The sequence below is a fragment of the Phocoena phocoena genome, chromosome 7, assembly GCF_963924675.1.
Source record: "Phocoena phocoena chromosome 7, mPhoPho1.1, whole genome shotgun sequence".
Taxonomy (NCBI): domain Eukaryota; kingdom Metazoa; phylum Chordata; class Mammalia; order Artiodactyla; family Phocoenidae; genus Phocoena; species Phocoena phocoena.
In genome coordinates this window covers 93301208-93326851 of record NC_089225.1, presented here as the reverse complement: position 1 = coordinate 93326851, position 25644 = coordinate 93301208, and the positions used below count along the sequence as shown (strand labels likewise).

At 39.7% G+C, this 25644-nt stretch overlaps 1 protein-coding gene across 1 annotated transcript in view; it reads right to left on the bottom strand.

Annotated features, from left to right (window-relative positions):
* Nucleotides 1-8751: 8751 nt before the first annotated feature.
* The window catches only part of ATIC (5-aminoimidazole-4-carboxamide ribonucleotide formyltransferase/IMP cyclohydrolase), a 30815-nt gene continuing 13922 nt past the window's right edge, over nucleotides 8752-25644 (bottom strand). Inside the window, exons 8-16 of the mRNA XM_065880530.1 lie at nucleotides 23899-24024; nucleotides 22942-23049; nucleotides 22023-22108; nucleotides 20928-21017; nucleotides 18277-18405; nucleotides 12479-12571; nucleotides 11121-11303; nucleotides 9197-9352; nucleotides 8752-8871 (exon numbers count right to left, since the gene is read on the bottom strand). Of these exons, the coding sequence (XP_065736602.1) occupies nucleotides 8752-8871; nucleotides 9197-9352; nucleotides 11121-11303; nucleotides 12479-12571; nucleotides 18277-18405; nucleotides 20928-21017; nucleotides 22023-22108; nucleotides 22942-23049; nucleotides 23899-24024 (1091 nt within the window). The remainder of the gene's footprint in view (nucleotides 8872-9196; nucleotides 9353-11120; nucleotides 11304-12478; nucleotides 12572-18276; nucleotides 18406-20927; nucleotides 21018-22022; nucleotides 22109-22941; nucleotides 23050-23898; nucleotides 24025-25644) is intronic.

Sequence of the window (25644 nt, the reverse complement as noted above, 5' to 3'; positions counted from 1 at the left end):
AGGAAATGACTTTTCCATTTAATTATATTTCCATTGAAAATTCTATTCCATTTCTAGTTGTATGCAACTCATTAAAGTGATTAAGAAACACACATCAGCACATCTAAGTGCTGAAATTGCGTCCTATTCAGTAAGTTCCCATTACTGCGACAGGGAAAGTGGCAGGCTCCAATTAAAAAATCCCATTTTCAGGAGATACATTTCAACCATTAAAAAAAAGATCACTCTTGGGACTTCTCATGTTTGGGGACATTTAAAGATTACCACAAAGGCTGATAAAGCAGACGCAGCACAAAGCAGGGTAGCACCTTGCCCTGCCCTGGATTTTTCAGACTAAGAAATTTATTTTTAAAGAGTATAAATGGCAGTCATATTTGAGATGCAAGTTATTATCATTGCCACATCATCCCATTTCATAGTCTCATTAAAATAAGAGATTCAATTTGAATTGCAAACAAAAATCTATATAAATTACAACGGAAGAGAAGAAAATACTGTAAGTAATAAAAGACCAAGAGAAATGATGCTTCAGCTGAAAGCCCCAAACGGGAAATTCCTTTTTTAACATTCCTCAGCAGAGTTAGGTATGAAGGTATGAGATAGGAAAGCATGTTTTACATTTCCTTGAATTCCTCTTTAGAGACGTAGAAGTTCTAACAATCTGAGGAGCCAGATTTATCCTATTAATGGCTCTTGTGTGGAGCCTCCGAAGGCTTGAAGTTATTAGCTTTGCTTGGAGGTGGCCAGCATGGGGTGATTGTCAGCACCCAGTGCTGGCTAGGGCTGGAATCACCCATCCTGCAGGCAGCCCATCCCCCAGCAGACTGCCCTTACGGAAAATACACTGCAGGCCCAGGATGCTCCCAGGGAGCTCTTTGCATCACGGTACCTCAGAAACCACCATTTCGTTCCAGAAGGAAACCTTGCCACTGCCAGGAGGCTGCTGGTCAGGATTGTACAGTGAAACCTGCTGATCCGTAAAATTCAGCATTAGTTGTAAGATGCCGAGCCAAGCGCCGAACATGCCACTTTGGTGGAGAAACTGGAACCCTTTCATACACTGCTGGTGGAAAAGTAAAATAGTGCAGCTGCTGTGGAAAACAGTTTGGTGGTTCCACAACAAGTTAACCATTGAGTTACCGTATGACCCAGCAATTCCACTCCTAGGTATATACCCAAGAGAACTGAAAACATATGTTCACATAAAAACTTCTACACGAATGTTCACAGCACCATTTTTCGTTAACAGCCAAAAAGTGGAAACAACCCAAATGTCCATCAGCTGATGAATGAATAAACAACATGTGGTCTGTTCATACAATGGAATATTATTTGATGATAAAAAGGAATGAAGTATTCACACATGCTACACCATGAACCTTGAAAACACACTAAGTGCAAGAAGTCAGGTACAAAAGGTCACATAATGTATGGGTATACGCAATGTCCAGAATAGGCAAACTAACAGAGACAGAAAGTAGATTAATGGTTACCAGAGGGAGAGAAGAATAGAGAAAAACTGCTAATCAGAATGTGGCTTCTTTTTGGGGTGATGGAAATGTTCTGGAACTAAACAGTGGTGACGGCTCTACAACTTTGTGAATATACTAAAAAATCACTGACTTGCATTTTATATGTGTATTTTATTTCAACTGAAAAAAGTGGCACTTTAGTTACAGAAAACCTCAATATCCTTTTGCTTACTGGTAATGTTACCAAGGCTGTTGCCCCAGCATCACACCCCTGCCCCTCCCTCAAATGGAAACCAGTTACTCTTATCTAAGTTTCAGGAGGAAACTGCAAAGAGAAAAAACCAAGAACTGGTTAGAATCAACTAGTCGCAAGATGGTGGAAGATTTGACTTCCAGTACACCTTGAGCCTCATTCTATGCTCCTTGTAATACATTAGCATGCTAAGTGACACACCCACCAGCGCCGTGACAGCAACTGTAAAAGCCCATACAAAGACTGAAAAGGAGTGTTGCATCAGTCTCCAGGTCCAAACCACACCCCTATTCTCGGATAACTCGTGGATATTCCTTCCCCTCTTTCCAATTCCCTCCCTTTTACCTTGACCCTCCTATATATTTGGTATCTCTGCTCTAATTGGGTTAGGAAGTTGATTTGTGAACTAGGTTCCTGCTTCTCCATTCTTTGACCATTAAATAAAGTTTGTGCTGTTCCAGTCTCAACATCGGTTTTGTTATTGGCAAAAATGGAAAAAAATAGGAAAAAGAACCTCCCTGACCGAGACAAGGGGTCCCGGCCTGGGCTAGGGCCCTGGTACGGGTCTAGTCAACCAATTCGGTAGCAGTGAAGCGGTTTGGGAAAACAGAGTAGATGAAAGATTGAAGAGAGACTTCCCTGGTGGTCCAGTGGGTAAGACCATGAGCACTCGATGCAGGGGGCCTGGGGGCCTGGGTTTGATCCCTCATCGGGAAACCAGATCCCACATGCATGCCTCAGCTAAGACCCGGCACAGCCCAAATAATAATAAAAAAAAGATTGAAGGAACTCAAACTTTCTGGCTACCTATTCAAAAACTAAGGCAAAATCCAACTTCCACACATTAGTATCATTTTCCACTACCTTCCATGCCCCATATACACAAAAGCATTATGAAAATAATAAGTAGCATTTTTTTTTATGAGCAGTATTTATCATGTCTGAGGTGGTGTTAAATATTTTGTTTCATTTACTCCTCAAAGCAACCTGAAGAGGTAGGTACTGCAACATCGGTTTATAAGTAGAAAGCGAGGAAAGGCTAAGTGAATCACCTACCATCACACAGTTAGTAGCAGAGCTGGAACTTAAACCTGACAAACTGGCCCTGGGTTGTGTGCTTTTAACCAGGAGCTATTCAGCCTCCTTGGGAGCAAATGCATCTCCATTTTATAGATGAGAAAACAAATTCCAAGAGGTTAAGGCATGTGCCCAAGATCAACAAACTGGTGAGTGGAAAAACAAGGGAGGGATGATCATAAACGGCCCAAACATGGTTTCCTAGAAGGAAAGAGGGGGCCGTAATCAAGAACAGGTATGGGGGGACATGGCAGGGGAGCTGCTGGCAAAATCCTTTTTCTTTACCCGGTTGGTGGTGATATATGTCTGTTTAAAAATTATTCTTGGGAATTCCCTGGTTGTCCAGTGGTTAGGACTCGGTGCTTTCACCATTGAGAGCTGGGTTCAGTCCCTGCTCAGGGAACTAATATCTGGCAAGCCGCGTGGCATGGACCAAAAAAAAAGATTCTTCAAGCTGTAGATGCTTTAAGCACTTTCCATAGGCGTGGTTTATTACAATTTATTTTTTAAAATAAATCTGTGCCTGTCACAGTGATGCTCAACATCATTAATCATTAGAGAAATGCAAATCAAAACTACAATGAGATAGCATCTCACACCAGTCAGAATGGCCATCATCAAAAAATCTAGAAACAATAAATGCTGGAGAGGGTGTGGAGAAAAGGGGACACTCTTGCACTGCTGGTGGGAATGTGAATTGGTTCAGCCACTGTGGAGAACAGTATGGAGGTTCCTTAAAAAACTACAAATAGAATTACCATATGACCCAGCAATCCCACTACTTGGCATATACCCTGAGAAAACCAAAATTCAAAAAGAGTCATGTACCAAAATGTTCATTGCAGCTCTATTTACAATAGCCAGGACATGGAAACAACCTAAGCGCCCATCATCGGATGAATGGATAAAGAAGATGTGGCACATATACACAATGGAATATTACTCAGCCTTAAAAAGAAATGAAATTGAGCTATTTGTAATGAGATGGATAGACCTAGAGTCTGTCATACAGAGTGAAGTAAGTCAGAAAGAAAAAGACAAATACCGTATGCTAACACATATATATGGAATTTAAGGGAAAAAAATGTCATGAAGAACCTAGGGGTAAGATAGGAATAAAGACGCAGACCTACTGGAGAACGGACTTGAGGGTATGGGGAGGGGGAGGTGTGAGTTTTGACAGGGCGAGAGAGAGTCATGGACATATACACACTAACAAACGTAGTAAGGTAGATAGCTGGGGGGAAGCAGCCGCAAGGCACAGGGATATTAGCTCGGTGCTTTGTGACAGCCTGGAAGGGTGGGATGGGGAGAGTGGGAGGGAGGGAGACGCAAGAGGGAAGACATATAGGAACATATGTATATGAATAGCTGATTCACTTTGTTATAAAGCAGAAACTAACACACCATTGTAAAGCAATTATACCCTAATAAAGATGTTTAAAAAAAAAAAAAAAAAGAGTGTCCAAGAATGGAAGGCACTGGGAGCTTAAAGACCTGCAGGGACTTGCGCTCTCAGGAAGGGACAAGGGACTGGGCTTCAGAAAGAAGGTGCCTCTGGAGGCAACAGGATGGGTTCAGGGTGTCCTTGGTGGACTATTTACAAATGAGTGAGGGCTCATGCTTTTCTTCCTGGGCCCCAGACGCTCCCCCAATTCAAATCACTCTTTACTGATCCAGATGTTTTGTTATGGGTTTTCTGCTCAGTCTAGAGTAACCCATTTCTCCAAGGAGTCCTGGATCCTTTTATTAGATAATGGTATTAGAAACCAAGATCTTAGCATTAGGTACGCTCATTGCCACTGGGGTGTCACACTTCTTGGCCCTTTCAGTTGATATAGTCATGCATTTTAAAGTGTAAGAATATTCATTTAAAAAATTATTTTTAAGTTACTTTTAGATTAACTGATTGAAATATTTACAGATGAAATATCTATAGACTTTGCTTCAAAATAATCTGTGTTGAGGCATGAGAAGTGGGGAAACAGATAAAACTAAAGTAATCATAAGCTATTATAGTTGGATGACAGATACATAGAATTTTACTTTTTTTGTGTTTATCCCAAAATATCCATAATAAAGACCTTTTAAAAAATGAGAAAACTACTTATAACTACATACTAACAATTTTGAAAACTTAGAAAAAATGGTCAAATTCCTAGGGGGAAAAATATACCTTGCTAGAAATGACTTAGAAATAAAAAAATTATTTAAGAAACTAAAGCAATTATTAGAAAACAACCTCTGATATTTATTGGTGTTTTTTAATTTTCTTAATGGCAGAGTAGATTATATTGGACTAATCCTCCTGCAGATAATTAGGAACACTTGACGAAAATATTAAAAAATCTATTTAAAGCCCCTGGAAGGCAACCAAAAACTGGTGGAAACCAGAGGGGATCAACCTTCAAAGGGGATCAACATCAATTCTCCACAAACTGATCTACAGATTCAATGCAATTCCAATTAAAATCTCAAGAGGCTTTTTTGCAAAGATGGACTAGTTGATTCTAAAATTTACATAGAAATGCCAAGGACCTGGAACAGCCAAGAAATCTTTAAAAAGACTATTATGAAGGACTCACACTACCCAATTTCAAAATTTACTATTAAGCTACAATAATCAAGACAGTGTGGTGTTGGTATTAGGACAAACATAACAGTAGAACAGAAAAGAGTCCAGAAATGACACACAAATATGGCTGAGGCAACAAGGCAATTCAACAGGAAGAGGTGTCTCAACAAACGATGTTAGAACAACTGGATAAATGTATGGAAAGAAATGAAACTTGACCCGTGTATCACTTTAACACTGGAATAGATAACAAGACCTAACTGTAAGAGTGAAAACTATAATTGCCTAAAGGAAAACATAAGAGAAAAATCTTCACAGTCTTTGGATAGATAAGCGAAGGTCTCTAGTTTTTAGATGCATAAAGATGCAAAGATGAAGATGGGATACAGGATGAGATTTTCCTGGAGGAGACCCTGAGATGGGATGGGGTAGGGAAGTTGGGGGCACCAAATGTTTAGAATAAGTTACTGCTCAGATTCTAGCTTCTGTTTTGGGAGATGAGGTCACATTACTATTACATTACTAAAAATATACACATAGACCAGTATGTCATGAACTACAGACTATGATTATTCCAATTCTTTATGTCTGAGGTCCAAAATTTTAAAATTACCTCAGAAAGTATTAAAAGGAAATACTCTAAAAAGCATTTTGAGGGGATTCCCTGGTGGCACAGTGGTTAAGGATCCACCTGCCAATGCAGGGGACACGGGTTCGAGCCCTGGTCTGGGAGAATACCACATGCTGCGGGACAACTAAGCCCGTGCGCCACAACTACTGAGCCTGTGTTCTAGAGCCTGCGAGCCACAACTACTGAGCCCATACACCACAACTATTGAGCCTGTGCTCTAGAGCCTGCGAGTCATAACTACTGAGCCCATGCACCACAACTACTGAGCCTGTGCTCTAGAGCCTGTGAGCCACAACTACTGAGCCCATGCACCACAACTACTGAGCCTGCGCTCTAGAGCTTGAGTCACAACTACCGAGCCCATGCACCACAACCACTGAGCCTGTGCTCTAGAGCCTGTGAGCCACAACTACTGATCCCATGCACCACAACCACTGAGCCTGCGCTCTAGAGCCTGTGAGTCACAACTACTGAGCCCACGAGCCACAACTACTGAAGCCCACGTGCGTAGAGCTCATACTCCACAACAAGACAAGTCACTGCAATGAGAAGCCCGTGCACTGCAACAAAGAGTAGCCCCTGCTCACCGCAACTAGAGAAAGCCCGCACGCAGCAACCAGGACCCAATGAAGCCAAAAATAAATAAATAAAATTTAAAAATATTTTTAGGAAAAAGTATTTTGAGTCTTTAAAAATTAATATTGTGGGCTTCCCTGGTGGCGCAGTGGTTCAGAGTCCGCCTGCCGATGCAGGGGACACAGGTTCGTGACCTGGTCCGTGAAGATCCCACATGCAGCGGAGCGGCTAAGCCCGTGAGCCATGGCCGCTGAGCCTGTGCATCTGGAGCCTGTGCTCCGCAACGGGAGAGGCCACAACAGTGAGAGGCCTGCGTACCGCAAAAAAAAAAAAATTAATATTGTGCCTGCATATCTGGGAAGTAATGGTGGGTGGAATTTCAGCTCTCACACAGTCCTCTTTTTTGCAAATGTAAAACACTGATTAGAGAATGAATTAACTTGATAAATCTGGACATAAGTATTTATATCTAATTGAGATAGTTTGTAGTACCATTCTTCAAAATATTTACGTAAACGTGTTCAAACCGTACAGTGTTAAATGGAGAAACAATTCTTCCAATGATTATACCCTCAGTGTTAAACCTTTGGTCAAGGAGAGATAGAATGCACACTTAACAAGTTATAAGCCAAAATATGTATCAGCTGTTTATTGCTACCTAACAAAGCACCCCAAAACTTTATGGCTTAAAGCAATACATAATCTGTTTCTGTGTACCAGGAATTCATGAGAAGCTCCTTTGAGCAGTCCTGGCTCAGGTCTCTCAAGAGGTGGCAGCAAGGGGCTTCCCTGGTGGCGCAGTGGTTGAGAGTCCACCTGCCGATGCAGGGGACACGGGTTCGCGCCCCGGTCCGGGAAGATCCCACATGCCGCGGAGCGGCTGGGCCCGTGAGCCATGGCCGCTGAGCCTGCGCGTCCGGAGCCTGTGCTCCACAACGGGAGAGGCCACAACAGTGAGAGGCCCACGTACCACACAAAAAAAAAAAACAAAAACAAAAACAAGAGGTGGCAGCAAGATGTCGCCTTGAGACTGGAGCTCCACTTCCAAGGCAGGTCACGCACATGGCGGGCAGGTAGTGTTGGCAAGGTAGCTTCTCTTTCAGCAGGGCTGCTTAAAGATACCTACAGCACGGCACTGGCTAACTCCAAGAAACTAAGGCTGAAGTTGTAATGCCTTTTACGGCCTAGCCTCAGCAGTCACACATCTTTCCTAAAGTATTCTGTTGGTCACACAAGTCAGCCTTGTCTTCAGTGTGGGAGGGCACTAACTATACAAGGGCCGGAAGATTAGTCAACATATTAACGACTAGAAGGATAACCTTAAAAAAACCCATCAGAAATCTTTTAATTTTGGGAAAGTGGGTTAAGGACATGGGAAGAGGGCAGGACTCAACTTTTAAGGTGAAAGATGACAAAAGGTTTCAGTTGGCCTTTGGTGTAATATGTGAACCATCAGGACCACATGGGCAGGGCACATAAACACACAATTATGTCCTGATGTAGGAAGGCACTGCCATCCACTGTGCCCTACTTCTGGTAGTAAACCTGGGAGAATACCAGGTCCATTCCTGGGCACCAAACATTGAATACATTTTTTAGGTAGCTCCAGAGGGGGCATCAAGGACTGGTTTAAATTATGGGAAACATTTCACTTAACACAGGAAAAAGGAAGTACTGGCAGTACCCTAATGTCGGGCCAACAGAAGCTTTAATCCCCCCTAAGTTTCTAGTCCACGGGTTACAATCTGCTGTTTGTTTAGAAGGTAGTCAACCACACTCTTTAGAACTATGATTAGAGGAAACTCATGAGCAGAATCCCCTATGAGTAAACTAGTGGGACTTTAGGATGCCTGTGCCACCTGCTATGGTGGCTGCTCAGTTTCTTTGGTTTACCTAATGATTTTCAGATGTTCACACAGGTAACATTTTGGGATGAGCTGAGCCCACGGAGGCAGGGATGCTCCTGTATTTCTTACAAATAACCATGTGTAATGTTTGTCAAACTAAAGAGCCTATAACTAAGACAAATTAAATACAACTACCAGACACTATGGCTCCAAGATTATTAAAATTTAATGCTTTATTTTTTTAAAAAGGTTATTTTCAAAATTCCACATGTGATTTTTCACCTACACATAGGAAGGGTATAAAATAATGCGTGAAGAAGTCAGTGATGGAAGAGCCGGAGATTCGTGTGAGCGAGGATTATTCCCAGCTCATCGCAAGCCTCGATCACAACTTTGTCAGCAGTGGAACCGGAAGGGGCAGCGATGTAGGCCACGCCACTCTGAGGGGGAGACAGAGACGGACTCTCATAACACAGCCTCATGCCAAAACATGTCCAGAATCAACCCGTCACACCCAATAACAAATGCACGCTAACAATGATTCACGCTGCAGACTTATTCGGTGAAGAGGCAAAATAACGGGATTTGGGTTGTCCATACAACAAAAGGAGAAGTCAAAATAATACTCTAGATGTTACTGATATATCACATCATCATAGCCTGGATATATAATATAACTCATAGAACTGAAAAACCAGAAGCAGCGTCTCTGAAGTGGTTGCTGCACGATGGCCAAACCCATACACACACCAATTCCACACTTACCCTTTTAGCTCTGTCTATATTGTCCCGGAAAGGAAAGAAAGCATCAGAGCTGATGGAAACTTCACTAAGTTTGTCAACCCATTCCCTCTTCTCTGCCTCGGTTAATAACTCGGGGACCTGCTCAAACAGTGCCTTCCACTTGATCAAATCTTCACCCTATGAGTGGGGGCAGAGGGGAAAGACAGGTTTTACACCATCTTCAGTACTATCTGATACAAATCAGAATGCCAGAAAAAATGTCCTTGGGCATTTTTCCTAGGACTTAATTATAAATAATGACTCATTTAAACCCAAGTCCATATTTCTAGAACCTTTTTTTGATGCTGTATAACATTTCATTAAGAAAGAAAATTAATCTTAAGTGTACCAAATAAAGACTACCATTTACAAGCCAGTTTATTCCAAATATATTTTGTTCTTTAATCTCTAAGTTAAATCTACTGCTTTATATCCCTGTATCAAAGCAAGCAAAGAAACATAATTTCTAGAAGTACATTTCTACAATAATTAGTCTTAAGTACAGAGTCTAATAGACCAACCAGAACATGACTCAACAGTATTCATTTTTAAAAAGTACTTCTATTTAGGGTTTAAGCCAAAAGGCTTAAACAATATACTTTTATTCTTATTCACTGTTTGAAGCATTTCCTGGTTACAAAGCACACTCTCCAACGACACCTGTTGATCATGTCACGGATTCCTATCCCTGAATGGACAGCCCAGTGGAGTTGACTCGCCCCCTCAGAAGACCACTGAGTTTTTGATTACCAAGCTTCTCTTTGTGTTTTGCATCCAGTACCTGTTAAGCATTTCTATTTCCAGAAACTGGGCTAAATCCTATTCTTTTAGCAGGCTACCTAATACTTGCAATTTTAATGCTCCCATATACTTGCTTCAAAGTAGAAAACATTAAAGAACATGAAATATAACACAAGTACACTGAGTTGTTAATGGAGCTTGTAGAAAATGTAGAGGGACATTTGTTACCTGCTATCAAGTAATTTGTATGCAATGTTAAATACACACCTATCACATAGTAAGCATTATGACTGGCACTGTGACAGACACCCAAGATGGGTGAAAAACAGCCCCTGTCATCAAAACTTATAATCAGGGACTTCCCTCGTGGTCCAGTAGTTAAGAATCCGCCTTCCAATGCAGGGGATGCGGCTTCGATCCCTGGTCAGGGAACTAAGAACCCACATGCCACGGGGCAACTAAGCTCGCATGCCCCAAGTACTGAGCCTGCGCACTCTAGAGCCCGCACACCACACCTAGAGAGTCCACGTGCCACAGCTAGAGAGAAGCCTGCATGCTGCAACAAATCTTTAAAAAAAAAAAAAAAAAAAAAAGCTTATAGGGACTTCCCTGGTGGCGCAGTGGTTACAAATCCACCTGCCAATGCAGGGGACACGGGTTCGAGCCCTGGTCCAGGAAGATCCCACATGCCACGGAGCAACTAAGCCCATGCACCAACAACTAGTGAGCCTGCATGCTACAACTACTGAAGCCTGTGCACCTAGAGCCCACACACTGCAATGAGAAGCCTGCACACCTCAATGAAGAGCAGCCCCTGCCTGCCACAACTAGAAAAAGCCCACGCACAGCAATGAAGACCCAATGCAGCCAAAAATGAATAAATTTATAGGAAAAAAAAAAAGCTTATAATCAACAGGGGAGGTACAAACATACAAAACTAAACCAGTGGTTATAATCTAAAAAGACATGATCTGTAGTGTCAGAAAGGGATAAAGAACGCCAAAGAAAGGTAAATGAGACAGAAGAAGTTTAGATTAGTAAATTTAGATAATACAGAACTTCAAGAAAAATATCTTTTATCTTCGTAGTGATGAAGATAGTCTGTTACACAGAAAGGGTAAACATACTAATACACTCCACCCACACTCAACGACAGCCCTTTTACCTCTCCGATGGTTCCAGTAACATACTGATCGATGGCGTTGGAGATTTCTGCTCTCTTCACTCCAGTTTTAAACTTCATGGAAAGCACTTGTGGGTGATGTCTAAGCCACCAATAGTTTGCTTTATCCCCAGCAAGGCGTGTGCAGTGTATCCGAGACTGCTGTCCAGCTCCAATGCCAATAACCTGAAGAATGAAGAACACGGACGTTAAAATGAATAACAACACGCTTCTCAATGGATCTTTTGTGCATATTCCCCACAAATCCATCAATTTTGTGGGGGGAAAAGAAAATCAGGCTGAAATAAGAGAAATACAAATAATTTTAAAGTCATTAAAAAGGTTAAGTGTAACATGTTTTAACTATTATTTGTATGTGTTACCTCTTCAGTGAAATTTGAGGTATGGCTATTAATTAATATCTGGAAGTTTCTAGAGCTCCTGAACATCAGTAGTGAAGTGTGGTCTTGCTGGAACTTATTAGACAAGTAGCCACAGTCTCCCAGGTTTTTGGTATTACAGATTAGCAATCTTGCAACAGTAGGCAATCACCTAAATTCCGAATTTGAAAGGGTCTTCCAGGTCACATGCCAATTAACATCCATCCTCCCCTCCCACGTCCCGGCCAAATAATTTAACAAATGGCTAGAGAGGAGCTCAAGACACTATGAGAAGAAACAGTGCTAAAGCCACAGCAAAACCAGGTTTATCCTAGAGCTAGGAGAGGCCCAGTGATGAGCCAGCTCAGTCCCGCATCCTATGGCTTTTAACTAGGAAAAGTTAAATACCTAGCTTAACATCAGATAGTAAAAGATGTTCAATATTTTGACTGTGGTAGTGGTCACGGTCAAACAACTATATAATCTGTGCAAACTGGTCAAACTCTACACTTAAAAAGGGTGAATTTTACTGTATATAAATTATGCCTCAGTAAACCAGATTTTTCATCATGTTAACTCTTAGTCTACAGATTCTTGGTAAAATAACATTAAAAGTATAAATAAAAATACCCTTTATGCTGCAAAACGATGGGCTAGTGGGTGGCAGTATGTTCTACTCCCTCTTCACTGGAAATGCTACCGATAGGGACGAGGGGAGCAAAAAAACTAGTTCCCTAGCAACCACTGTCCCCTAACCCAAAACGTGCCAACTCATTCAAGGCAAGAAGCAATAAGAACAATTTTAACACTTAGTTCCAAAGATACTTTGTATTCATTACTGAGTAAATACTGACAAACCAAGAAGAGAAAAACTTGGCAAATTTTCCTTTTCAAGCAGTCTAGTTCCCAAGACGGATGGATTTTTGAACATCATCTTGCAAAACAACAGTCCTCCCAAGGTAAGTCTGACAGCTTGGTTACCTGCCCGTCCCTGGCATAGCACACGGAGTTAGACTGAGTATACTTGACAGCAATGGTGGCCACAGTGAGGTCTCTGAGCGCAGATTCCGGCAACTAAAAAAACACAGAATGGTAAATGGGGCTTTTTTTTTTTTAAACCTTCATTTAACTTTTAGCATCTTATGTGTCCCTTATAACAGACCTATAATATAGTTCTATCCCTCAAATGAGGGAGTGAAATTAACTGGTCATAGGAGACACTATCATGTTTTACTGAAAGAATCATATTTAACATATTTGTCATGGAACTCTGTGTGACGCCTAATGCGTCACAAACTCAAATTGATGCCATTTTGCAACAAACTTTGGCTTAAGCCTCTTTACGTATCACACTAGATGTGAAATACCATACCCACTCCAAAACTGACAAACAGTATTTTCTCTATCACAGTAGCACCGAATAACTGGAGATGTGATAAAATTTATGTTCAAAAAAAAAACATTCCCTGGTGGCGCAGTGGTTGAGAGTCTGCCGGCCGATGCAGGGGACACAGGTTTGTGCCCCGTCCGGGAAGAACCCACATGCCGCAGAGCGGCTGGGCCCGTGAGCCATGGCCGCTGAGCCTGCACATCTGGAGCCTGTGCTCCGCAACGGGAGAGGCCACAACAGTGAGAGGCCCGCGTACCGCAAAAAAAAACAAAACAAAAAAACACTGAGAGTAATTTTCACAGACACTACAAATAACTGTGATGCACATACAGCCAAGACTGCTCAGGAAAAACCAAATTAGGATCATTTTTTGGTTTGCCTAGAATATTCTACATAGAAATTATTCAAAAATGTATTATGTACTACCGGTTCAAACGAATGAAACAACTACTATAACTAAAAATGTCACTATCTTTAATATAAAGAGCAAATACAAATTGAAAAGAATAATAATGATCTATGTTGGTATGCTAAGTGGACAAAAAATATAAGCACAGCTAATTGATGAATTATCTAACTGAAAAACTGTTAAGTCAGACTTCATCAAAACTAAAGCTTCTGGGGCTTCCCTGGTGGCGCAGTGGTTGAGAGTCCGCCTGCCGATGCAGGGGACGCGGGTTCGTGCCCCGGTCCGGGAGGATCCCACATGCCGCGGAGCGGCTGGGCCCGTGAGCCACACCTACTGAGCCTGCGCGTCTGGAGCCTGTGCTCCGCAACAAGAAAGGCCGCGATAGTGAGAGGCCTGCACACCGTGATGAAGAGTGGCCCCCCGCTTGCCACGACTAAAGAAGAAAGCCCTCGCACAGAAACGAAGACCCAACCCAGCAAAAATAAAAAAAAAAAAAAAACTAAAGCTTCTGCTCTTAGAAAAGATCCTGTATTAAGAGGATAAAAAGACAAGTTACAGACCATGAGAAAATATTTTGCAAACCACATATCCAACAAAGAACTAGTATTCACAATATATAAAGACCTCTCAAAATTCAGCTACAAGAATAAAAATATAATTAGAAAATGGGCAAAAGACATGAAGAGACATTTGAAGAAAAAGGATATACAGATGGCAAATAAACACATGAAAAAATGTCCATCACTAGGCATTAGGGAAGGCAAATTAAAATTATGAGGTATTGCTACACACCTATCTAACAAGAAAGCGACAACACAGAAACCTGGTAAGGATGCAGAGAAACTGGGATCATGCATATGTTGCTGGTGTAACATATAAAATGATGTAGCCTCTTTGGAAAACAGTCTGGCAGTTTCTTAAACTACATATGCAACTATGATGCCAGCCAGCAAATACACTCCTGTGTCTTTAGAACAGAGAAATGAAAACTATGTTCATACAAAAACCTGTTCATGAATGTACAGTGAATGAAAGTTACAGGAAGGGGAACAGATTAGTAGTTGCCCGAGGTTACAGAGGAGGCAGAGGCAGGAGAGAAGTGAGTGTGGCTATAAAAGGCAACAGAAGCCTCCTTGTAGTGAGGGGCATGTTCTGTGTCTTGACTGCATCAATGTCAATTATCAAGGTTGTGATGCTGTATTAACAGTTTTGCAAGACACTGTCCATTAGGGGAAATGGAGTAAAAGATACATGGGAACTCTTAAAACTGCATGTGTATCTATAATTTTTACTTTTTAAACTCAAAAGCTTAAAAACCACTGTTAGAATTTTTTAAGAATTTATTATACTAAGGTGCTATTGATGTATTGATAGTATACCCTTTTCTATCTGTATTTGCTCTTTGCCAACTATACATTTTATTCCTTTGGTTCTAAGAAAGATTAATAACAAAAGCCAGCCTTCTTAGCTGCCTACCTTCAAATATAACCCTAGTATCCCGAGTTAGGATCAAGGACTATGAGACATGTCAAGGGGTGGGAGTGAGGGAATCCAGTGTAATAAACATGGCACATATAGTTAAAACAAATTGAAGCATTATTCAAGAAAAATGGTAGAAGACAGAAAAATTCAAGCATGTTTGTTAATACTTAACACACACTCATTACACTTCTCCGGCTTCCTCAGGACTGAAACCATTCTAGACCTAATAGTATAATCTGATGATTTTGAGGCTGGAATATTAATAAAAACCTGTTTTAAAAGAAGGGAGAGGAATATAAAGGAGGATAATACCATCATTCTCATCCTTAGTTAGGTTTCCAAATTTCCATTAAAAATACATATGAACAAGTACAAAAGACTGTAGATAAAAGATTAAAATCAAACCCTTGTAAAAATATCCAAGCTAGCACAGCCAGAGGCACAAAACCTATCAAGTGCTACTAAATTAATCAGTCCAATACCTATAAAACTACAAGGAAAACTTACAAAAGTAAGAGTCTCAATAGGTAGACGCAGTTGTCAGCATGGGTACCATGGAATCTAGCTCAATATCTTTTTGGTATTTTAAAAAATACATTAACCAGCCAGATTAATAAAGTTAAAAAAAAAAAAAAAGAGTCTCATTTTACTGTGAGCTGCTTAAAAACATTGCTACCCCAGTACCTCAGGGCCTTGACCAAAGGAGTGGATTCCAAAGGACTGAAAGATCTTTCTATATATGATTCCTACATGTTCCTTCACTTCAGGGCACCATTACGTTTCAAAGATAAAAATGAAAGAATAACCAGTAAACCAACAAAGATCATGTCTTAATCACTATATGTTTATTAACAGAACTATCCTGATAAAGATTTTAAAGCCTATTTTCAGCATTCTACTTAAAGTCACAGGATTCAGACCAGGAAACAATAGCCAACTCGTCCACTTGTTACAAAATGACTTCTTAAGAGACTAAGCCTTTTCTAAGAACAAATAGAAAAACTGAATACAGAGCTCATAAAATATCAAGTACTGAGAGGCAAGAGGCAAAGACCCCAGAGATAAAGGAAGCTGGAAGAAATGAATGTGACGATGCTTTTCCCCTCAAGGCATTTTCCAAGTTGCAAGGCAGTAACTAAGAGGTAAATGAGCTAAGTCCCGCATAAGTCAACTCTATGAAGGGAAAAAAACACCATCCAGACCCTCAAAATATCTATATGGTTCTTTCATATTGCAGACCAAAAAACTGATCAAATAGTCAACCTACAAAAGATATGGAAAATTTTATTTGAGACAACCTGAGGAACCCAAGAGACAGTCTCTCAGAAAGATCTGAGAACTGTTGCAAATAGGTAAGGGGGGTGGCCAGTATATACGTGATTTCGATGAAGGGGCACGTGCAACCAATCACGCTTCTCGGCAGAAGGTTACTGCTATTCTCGAGGAACAGACATCCTAATTAATGGTTTTAAGTGCTTTCCTAAGTACGGGAAGATACAAGAAACTGGGTTCACAAAATCTCCTGAAAATATATAACTACCTGAGGGCCAGTTTTGTCAGTTTTCCCAGAGCACAGAGTACCTCACCTTGAATTCCTTTCAGTGACTGCAGTGGCTAAAGACTTGATTCTTGCAAAACTGGATGGTGGGCAACATTCTTTATTTTACGATCCCCTCCCTTTTGGTCTGAATTTCAACCAAAGTTTGGGAGGCATTTTGTGACTAATTTGTCCCGTGGTGCTAGGAAAGCTCATTCAGTTCAGGCAAGGATTTCATTGATAAGTCACTCGATGTGCTATTACTGGACTAGGCCCTCTTGGCAGTAACCAAAAGCCTCTGGACCACCTGATTTACCAGTCTATTATGGTCCAGGAAATGGTTTCCTCTTATTGCTTCTTCCCATATCTATAGTTACACTATTATAATCACTGATCGTATAGAAAGATGTATTTGGCCAATCATTTCAACTCCCCTAGTCATCGTTATTTTTATCAAACGCTCAGTCACATATTTGGAAGAAACAATAATCTTGTAAAATAGGCCGAATAGAAATAAAATAGCTAGTACTATTCATAAGGTCGTAAGTATTTAAGCTAAGAACTTCCACTAGATGCAGCCCAGAATCTGCCCACGTTGTCTGGCCAGTCTGCTCCGTACCAATCACTATCTTTAAGGGAAGTGACATACTGGCATTGTACATAAAGTTCACCAAAGATGTCTGCATACACAAGGCAGAGTGGTGGGTCATCGTGACCCCTCACAGGTTTGAGAAAGGAATGTTATCTTCTAAGGAGTTACGTGGCTGGCACCAGAAGAAGAAAAATTGAGCTTTATGGTTGAGCAGGTATTTCTGCCACTGGGGAAGCCTGGTTAATGCATAATGCAGACGCACAATGCACGCTAGAGGGGAAGGAGGAGGCCAAAGAAAAAGTTTCATGTTTACATTTTTCTTGCCTTGCCTTAAAATATGAATTTTTATTTCATCAATATCCAATGCCCAGCATGCAATCAAAAACACCAGCCATACCAGCAGGTAAGACCAGAAAACAATGAAGTCAGTTACACATCTGACGTACTGAAAAGAAAGCACAGCCAACATTAGACCCAGCAAAAATATCCTTTAAAACTGAAGGCCCAATTAAGGGATTTCAGAAAAACAAGTACTACTAGCTCATCCATCCTTGGGCAAATGTCTTAACTGTCCTCTCTGTCACAATTTTGTGATCTTTCCAATAGAGTTGACAGTAGTCACACCCTGCCCAGAGGGAGCTGTGCATATTAATTGATATAATACATGTAAATACAAATAGAAAACCATTTTTATCCTAGGAATATGTCCTTCTAAAAGATGACAACAGGACAATAGCAAAATCGTGACTATGTGAAAACACCCATCACATCACTGAAAATGGAAACAACTTAAATATCCATCATAGTACGCAGATTGCCACACGGCCTTTCAGATGAAGATGTGGATCTATGTTTCTTGATATATAAACACATTTGTAGCTCAGTGCATAGAAAAAAAGGCAAGTTACAGAACAGATTTATAAAAGACATGATCCCATACATGTAGAATTGAAGGTAAATAACTACATATATACATATGCACAGAAGTTTCTAATATGGCCTTCTGTTCATTTTTTGAGTTCTCAAACTTACTTGACAACTCAGAGATGAGCTAGCTCTTTGCATATCGACCAGTTTTAAATATGGGCCTTAATAAATGCATAAGCATATAAATATTAAAAACAGATCTACTGGGCTTCCCTGGTGGCGCAGTGGTTGAGAGTCTGCCTGCCGATGCAGGGGACACGAGTTCGTGTCCCGGTCCGGGAGGATCCCACATGCCGTGGAGCGGCTGAGCCTGCACGTCCGGAGCCTGTGCTCCGCAACGGGAGAGGCCACCACAGTGAGAGACCCGCGTACCGCCAAAAAAAAAAAAAAAAAACAGATCTACTGAATTACTAGTATTCAGTTCAGATATTTTCAGACTTACATCTTTATTCTTGGTAACAATGTTGCTAAATAATGACCTGTTGATGACACTATTATTTCTCTTCTGGCTTAAACGAAGACCAAAGAGAGTTCGAACTTCGTTTTCATCTGGACTGTAAGACTGGTCCATCTAAATAAAACAAAGTTAAGGAGTTAAAAGAGTAAAAAATATGTCTACATCCCTCAAAATTTTTCACTTAATTTATGTTCAAGATATTTCATTATAAGCAAGGCTATATGCATTTTTTCTAACTTAGGCAGGTACAAGATCATTTCAGGATGGGTGTAATAGAATGGCCAGGCACCAATATTTTGCTCCAAAATTTTTTATAGGTTTTATAATCTTATAGGGTTTTGTAACTTATACCAAACATTAGAACCAATGATTCCAACAGAACATTTCTGGTTTCAGTAACTGAAAGCACTATACATATGGTTTTTTTCTTAAAAAAAAAAAAAAACTAAAACAGATATGCTAACAAATAGGCAGTGGCACAAAAACTGACCTCTAATTTTTTTCTAAGAATCTATTACAAATACTTAATTAAGACTTAGATTAAAAGTTAAAAGAGTGGGCTTCCCTGGTGGCGCAGTGGTTAAGAATCCGCCTGCCAATGCAGGGGACAAGGGTTCAAGTCCTAGTCCGGGAAGTTTCCACATGCCGCGGAGCAATGAAGCCCATGAGCCACAACTACTGAGCCTGAGCTCTAGAGTCCGTGAGCCACAACTATGGAAGCCTGTGTAGAGGCCATGCTCTGCAACAAGAAAAGCCAATGCAATGAGAAGCCCACGCACGGCAACAAAGAGTAGCCCCCGCTCGCCGCAACTAGAGAATGCACGCATGCAGCAAGGAAGACCCAACACAGCCAAAACTAAAACAAAACAAAACAAAACAAAAAAAAGTTAAAAGAGAGAGAACAGCATTTGTAGTCTGTGTCTTTGTTATTTGAAAAGGAATATGTCATTCATTGCTTTCTTCTCCCAAATTTTTAACTGAAATAATAGTAAGACATGGGAATAACCTGCATAAGACCACTCTCTCCCTAGACACTTTTCCAAATTTGACAGTATTTCTTCATTTAACCTTTGGATGATCTTTGATTTAGAAAGCACTGATATCTGTAACTTATAAGCAAGACCTCATATTAATTCTGCTTAATCTGCATTTTCCTGAATTCTAAAATGGTCCTTTTCCCTTTATATTATAAAATGTCTAAAACTGAGATGTGCCCGCCTATTAACTGATGTCATAAAAAAACCTTTCAAATAAACAGAATATTTAGGAAGCCCTGGTGTTCTTTTGACACCCTGAAACATGATATTGTCCGGTGCTAAAGAGGTCATGATCAGAGTCAGGCTCAGGATTTGGAAAACATTCTCCATGATGCTACAAGTAACTGCTAACAGCCAGAAGTACTTACTACTCTTAATGACAACAACAACAAAAAACAGTTAAGAGTGAAAATACAGGGGCAGCTAACTGAATGATTAAGTACCTTTTAAAAAAGCTACTTCTGTCAAGTAGCTTTTTAAAAAGTATCACATTTAATGTGGTATTTTTGTTTTCTTTCCTTGAAAAGCTGACATGGAGTCTATGGTGAACCATGTAATTACTGGTTTCTTAAAGTGAAGAATAATAACTTTCAATATATGGAATTTGGATTCCACAAATTTTTTTTACATTAATACCTGAAAAACAGTATTATGAATTTTAACTTTCAATTCAAATAACTTTTTGCTTTACCCATTTATGATCAGACTATGGGCTAATTTCCCTAACGTATAAGAGCTTGTAAAAATCAGTAAGGAAAAAACTCAACAATCTATTAGAAAGACAGGCAAAGAACACGGGCAGACAGTTCATAAAAGGGAAGTAAAAACACTTAAATGTGAAAAGATGTTCACCCACACACAATAAGAAACTAAAACTGCAATGAGATGCCATTTTCATCTATCTAACTGCTAAGATAAAAATGTTTAAAAACTTGATGCTAGCAAAGGTGTTAGGAAACAGGCACCCTTACACATTCCCATTAAGACATAAAATTGGTTGTACAACCTTAAAATGAGCAGCATCTATCAAAGTCACCAATACAGACAGTCTGCAACCCAGTCCTAATTTTATTCTCAGGACTTTCCCTCTAGCTTATTTCACTGCAGGGTAAAGACTGGTGACTGGCTAGATAAGATACACAGATACAGGACAAACTTCCAAGATGATGAAGCAGTGTGCATTTGTGTCAGTGGGGAGAAAAAGAAGAAATGCAAATGCAAATATTTGCTGAATATGTATAGACTACATATTTCAAGAAAGGTGAGCAAGAAATTGAGACTATTACTTTTAAAAAAGGTAACAGAGCGGCAGAAGGGAAGGATGAGGAGACTTCATCAAATAACCTTCAAAACCTTTTGAATAGGAAACCACATTAAATATATTATTTTTAAAGAAATGAAAAGTAAGGGCGGGAAAGCTCTCTTGATCTTAAACCCAAAAAATTAATAGGAAGAAAAAATTTGCAGGGTTAAGGATAAAAAAACCATAGCAAAGAAGGATAAATTAGAAGGGTGCCAGTATAAAGGAAAGATTAAATATGGGGAAAAAGAGACAAAAGAGAAGAGCAAATTACTGTTTCAAACGTGAATTGCACTAACCTGAAGAACACAGTAGTTCCCATTTTTCTTCTTAGAAAGTAATTTCAAAGCTTCATCTTCATATCCCAGGGCAATAATACCATCAGATACCTATATGTGTATTAAATATTAATTTCTATTTTAAAAAATTAGAGAACACCTCTTAAACGATCTAGAGATAATTATCTGTCATAAATAATGCAGTAGCAGTTTCTGGTTTCTGCCTCCACCACATAATACAAATACTATACTTGGAAAAGGTAAGTCTATGCTAGAATACAACTTTCTACAGCTGATCTTATCTCATCGGCTGTCCTGGTTGTCTGTTTCAATTTTAACCAAGAATATATGAGTGGTTCGCTGTAATACATGTATCTTAGGAAGAAAAATGATTTTTTACTCTTCTGTTCACAGGGAGGTTTTGTACTAGAAAGAGCGTGTTCTTCTAATTCTGGCTCTGCCAAAACCTGGCTAAATGACCCGAGGCAAGGCAGGCTCCTCAACAGCAAGAAAAGAGGTCAGAGGAAATCAGATTTAACACATTATAAAGATACGAAAGTCATAGATCACACCCCAAAGCCTTGTGCTGTAACCTATAACGCAGCACACCAGCTCCATGGCACCTGGGGATGGCAGGGGTGATGGTAAGGATCCCTAAAGCAACTAAATGTTGTCAAGTCACAGGCCCTGTTAGCCTTAACTGCTAACTGTTTGTTTCCCTCCGAGGCATCTGATCTCCTTCATCTTCTTCTCTATCTCCCCAGCCCTACCCCCACCTTTCCGGAATGCCCGTTTGGTACTCAATTGATGGGGGTTAGTTTTTTAGAGTAGTTTATAATTCCCCTCACTATACAGTCTCTTTCATTACAGACCTAATGAAAGTTTACAGCCAGGTTCACTATTACGTCACCATCCAAGATAGCATCCTCTATTCTTCAGAAACAGTAACTCTGGCATTAAGACAATGACTACTAGAAAATTTTAAAGAATTAAATACATAAAACTTGATCACAACAGCCAAATACAAATATTATAGGTTATGGTTTCAATAAACACTATGAACAAATTAAGCTCTACTTAGTTATGCATGGGACAAGATACAGAATGTCCACTAACCTCTCTAGAGATAATTTTGGCAGTAGGGACATCACAAATATCAGATAATGCAACAAAATCACCAAAGGAGGACATCCTATCAGCCCCTGTAAATAAAAATTAAAACGTAGTATTTATCACAGATTATCCATCCTTATACAGAAAAAGGTAATGTTCAACAAACCCCAATGTGATCATATACAATCTAACTTCACTAAGATTTAAACAGCAGATTAATAAGTCATTTAACTGAAATAATCAATAAGAAATATTCTTTCATTTTACCTCCTAGAGCAACATTCAGCAAACTTTTTCTGTAAAGGGCCTGATAGTAAATATTTTTTAAGCTTTGCAGCCACGCGACCCTGTTCCACCTCCAAAACTGTGGTTAGCAATCAGCCACCGACAGTACTATGCGGCCCTATTCCAACCAGACTACATTTACAAAGCTAGGTGGTGGGCTGGATATAGCCAATGAGCCACACTTTGCCAACCCCTGTGGTAGAAAGTAAACCATGAGAAAGTGTCTCAATAATCTCCCATTAATTTTACAATAATATTCACAGGTTATTAAGCTCATGCATTAGATACTTGTGAATTATATAAAATATTAACTTTAACAAAATTCAGTGTACTTAAATAACCATACAACTTAAATTTAGCAATACAAATACATTCAATAGCCTAATCTGAAACTTCACGCACCAAATTCCAATTGTGCTTCCCTTTATTACATTAAATACTAAAACTAACACACACTTTTATAAACAAATTTATTCCAAGGCTCTCATATAGTCATTCTGAAGTATTAATGAAAAACAGATTAAGGTAATTTGAAATCCTGTAACGAAACAAAGGATATTACTACTTTAAGATAAAATATTGCTTTTCCTCTCAAAAAAAAAAACAACAACAGAAAAAGCACTATTATTCTTCTGACCTCTTGCTCTTGCATATGCAGTGGATATGGGTGTGAGCATTTCGTACATATCATAGACCATGCAGACTTTGGCTTCATCTTCACTGAGTGGAATTCCAACAGCAGCGCCTGGTATAGAAAACCATAAATAAACCAAAAATCTCAAGTGACTACTTATTAATTCCTAAATCAGGACATTTTTCTAAACATCTAGTCTAAAACATCTAGTCTATATAGCATAATTTCTAGTGCTTGGGCCAAATTAAACAAAAACCTGTTTGGCCAGGTAATTAAATGCCAAAAATATAACTGCAGGGGAGGGTAAGGCGGGGGGAATCTCTTCTCCAGCCTCTGAAAACAGAGCCACTGTCTTGAGTCTGCCAACACTAGGCGTGTATGAAGCTACTTTAATTCACTGCTGACTCTCTGTCCTGCTTGATATCACACACCGTTTATTTCTCTGCCACTCCCATTGTTTTCATATCCAAAAACGATCTGAGAACTAATTATGTGTTGAATTGTCAGTAGGTGACACAAATAACTAAGCTGTAAAGCTGACTTAAACACAGAAGAAAAAAGGTCTCTCATACAATGGCCATAAAAAGTTAAAGGGCCATAAGAACAACTTATGTCTACTCAGTTAACTTTTCAACCATGTGGAAAAATGTTTAGTTTAGTCATACTGCATTAAGCAACATCACTTTTATTTTCTAAAACATGTTTCCACTACAAATACAACTATTATCTGACCTTCCTATCTCATAATAGTGTTACATATTATATATACGTAAAAGACACGTGCGCATGGTATTGTTATCAGATTTTATCCAGTTACTACACTGATACTGTTATTAACAAAAGTGGTTTCGGACTTCACAGAATGTCTATATTCGCTTTTGAGTCTTGTCAAACTTCCAAAAATTTTTTAAAAAGTGTATTTTGAACAGTTCCAGAGAATCCCAGAGGGCAGTGCTTTACCTGCCGGGCTGACATGTTTGAAAGAGGCAGCGGCTGGAATGCCTAAAGCTTCTTTGAGTTCCTTCACCAGCTGCCAGGCATTCAAAGCATCACACAAGTTGATAAATCCAGGGGCTCCATTCAAAACTACATATAAAAATATAAATACACATTAACAAGCCAGGTCAATAAGATCAGATATGTGTACATTTCCTAGAAAAATTTTAAAAACACATATATAAGGATTGCACAAATATGTTGCAAATAGAGTATAACGAAGAGGCAAACAGATACACACGAACATACAAGAACTTGCTGAGACTGAATAAAGCACCCGAGTCTGAGCCCATCTCAACAAACACACACACACCACAGAAGTGCATGAACACATACGTGTGCACACACCACTGGTGGACCAAAGCCAGCCAATCCATAAATAAATCAACAAAGAATTCAGGAACAGGAAAAAAGTACGACTAGACTAGTGATCATCAGGGATCCACTTCAGTACAGAAATAAGATCAAACAACTGTGGCAACTTTACTGTACAATTTATAGTATAAAATTTAAATTGTAAGTCCTGTCAGTTTAACAAATAATGTTACAAACTAAAGCAAGAGTTTAGTGGGTGGGAGAGATGGAGGGAAAAACGTGTGTTGGGTTTCTCTTCTTTTATACCAGACTCGGTACACTCAGTCTAAAGTTGAAATGCAGTTAAAAAGGAGACTACAACTTTTTCACTGCCTATTTTCTTAACAGTGGCAGGATTTTTAAAAGCCAAAATCTTGTGAATAAACATTTATAAGAAGTTCAGCGCACACACAAAACCAGTGGGCCACTAATTAAAAACAACTTTATAATTTCATTTCCTTTGTGTTATTTTGGATAGCACATACTTTTAAAAGCAAAACCTTGCCAAACATCTACTGAGTGCCTACCACAATGTTAAGCACTGTTCTAGGAACTTGGGATACTATCAGTGAATAAAACAGTCCCTCCCAAATTACTGTCATCGACAATCCTCTTAGATAGCCTCATCCAAGAGGGCAGACAGCAGAAGCAAGAAGAACTACACTTCTGCAGCCGGTGGAACGAAAACCACATTCACAGAAAGACAGACAAAATGAAAAGCCAGAGGACTTGTACCAGATGAAGGAACAACACCAAACCCCAGAAAAACAACTAAATGAAGTGGAGATAGGCAACCTTCCAGAAAAAGAATTCAGAATAATGATCGTGAAGATGATCTAGGACCTTGGAAAAAGAATGGAGGCAAAGATGGAGAAGACGCAAGAAATGCTTAACAAAGACCTAGAAGAATTAAAGAACAAACAAACATAGATGAACAACACAATAACTGAAATGAAAACTACACTAGAAGGAATCAATAGCAGAATAACTGAGGCAGAGAAACGGATAACTGACCTGAAAGACCAAATGGTGGAATTCACTATCACGGAATAAAGAAAGAAGAATGAAAAGAAATGAAGACAGCCTAAGAGACCTCTGGGACAACATTAAACGCAACAAAATTCGCATTATAGGGGTCCCAGAAGGAGAAGAGAGAGAGGAAGGACCCGAGAGAACACCTGAAGAGATTATAGTCGAAAACTTCCCTAACATGGGAAAGGCAATAGCCACCCAAGTCCAGGAAGCGCAGAGTCCTAGGCAGGATAAACCCAAGGAGAAACATACCGAGACACATAGTTATCAAATTGATAAAAATTAAAGACAAAGAAAAATTATTGAAAGCAACAGGGAAAAAAG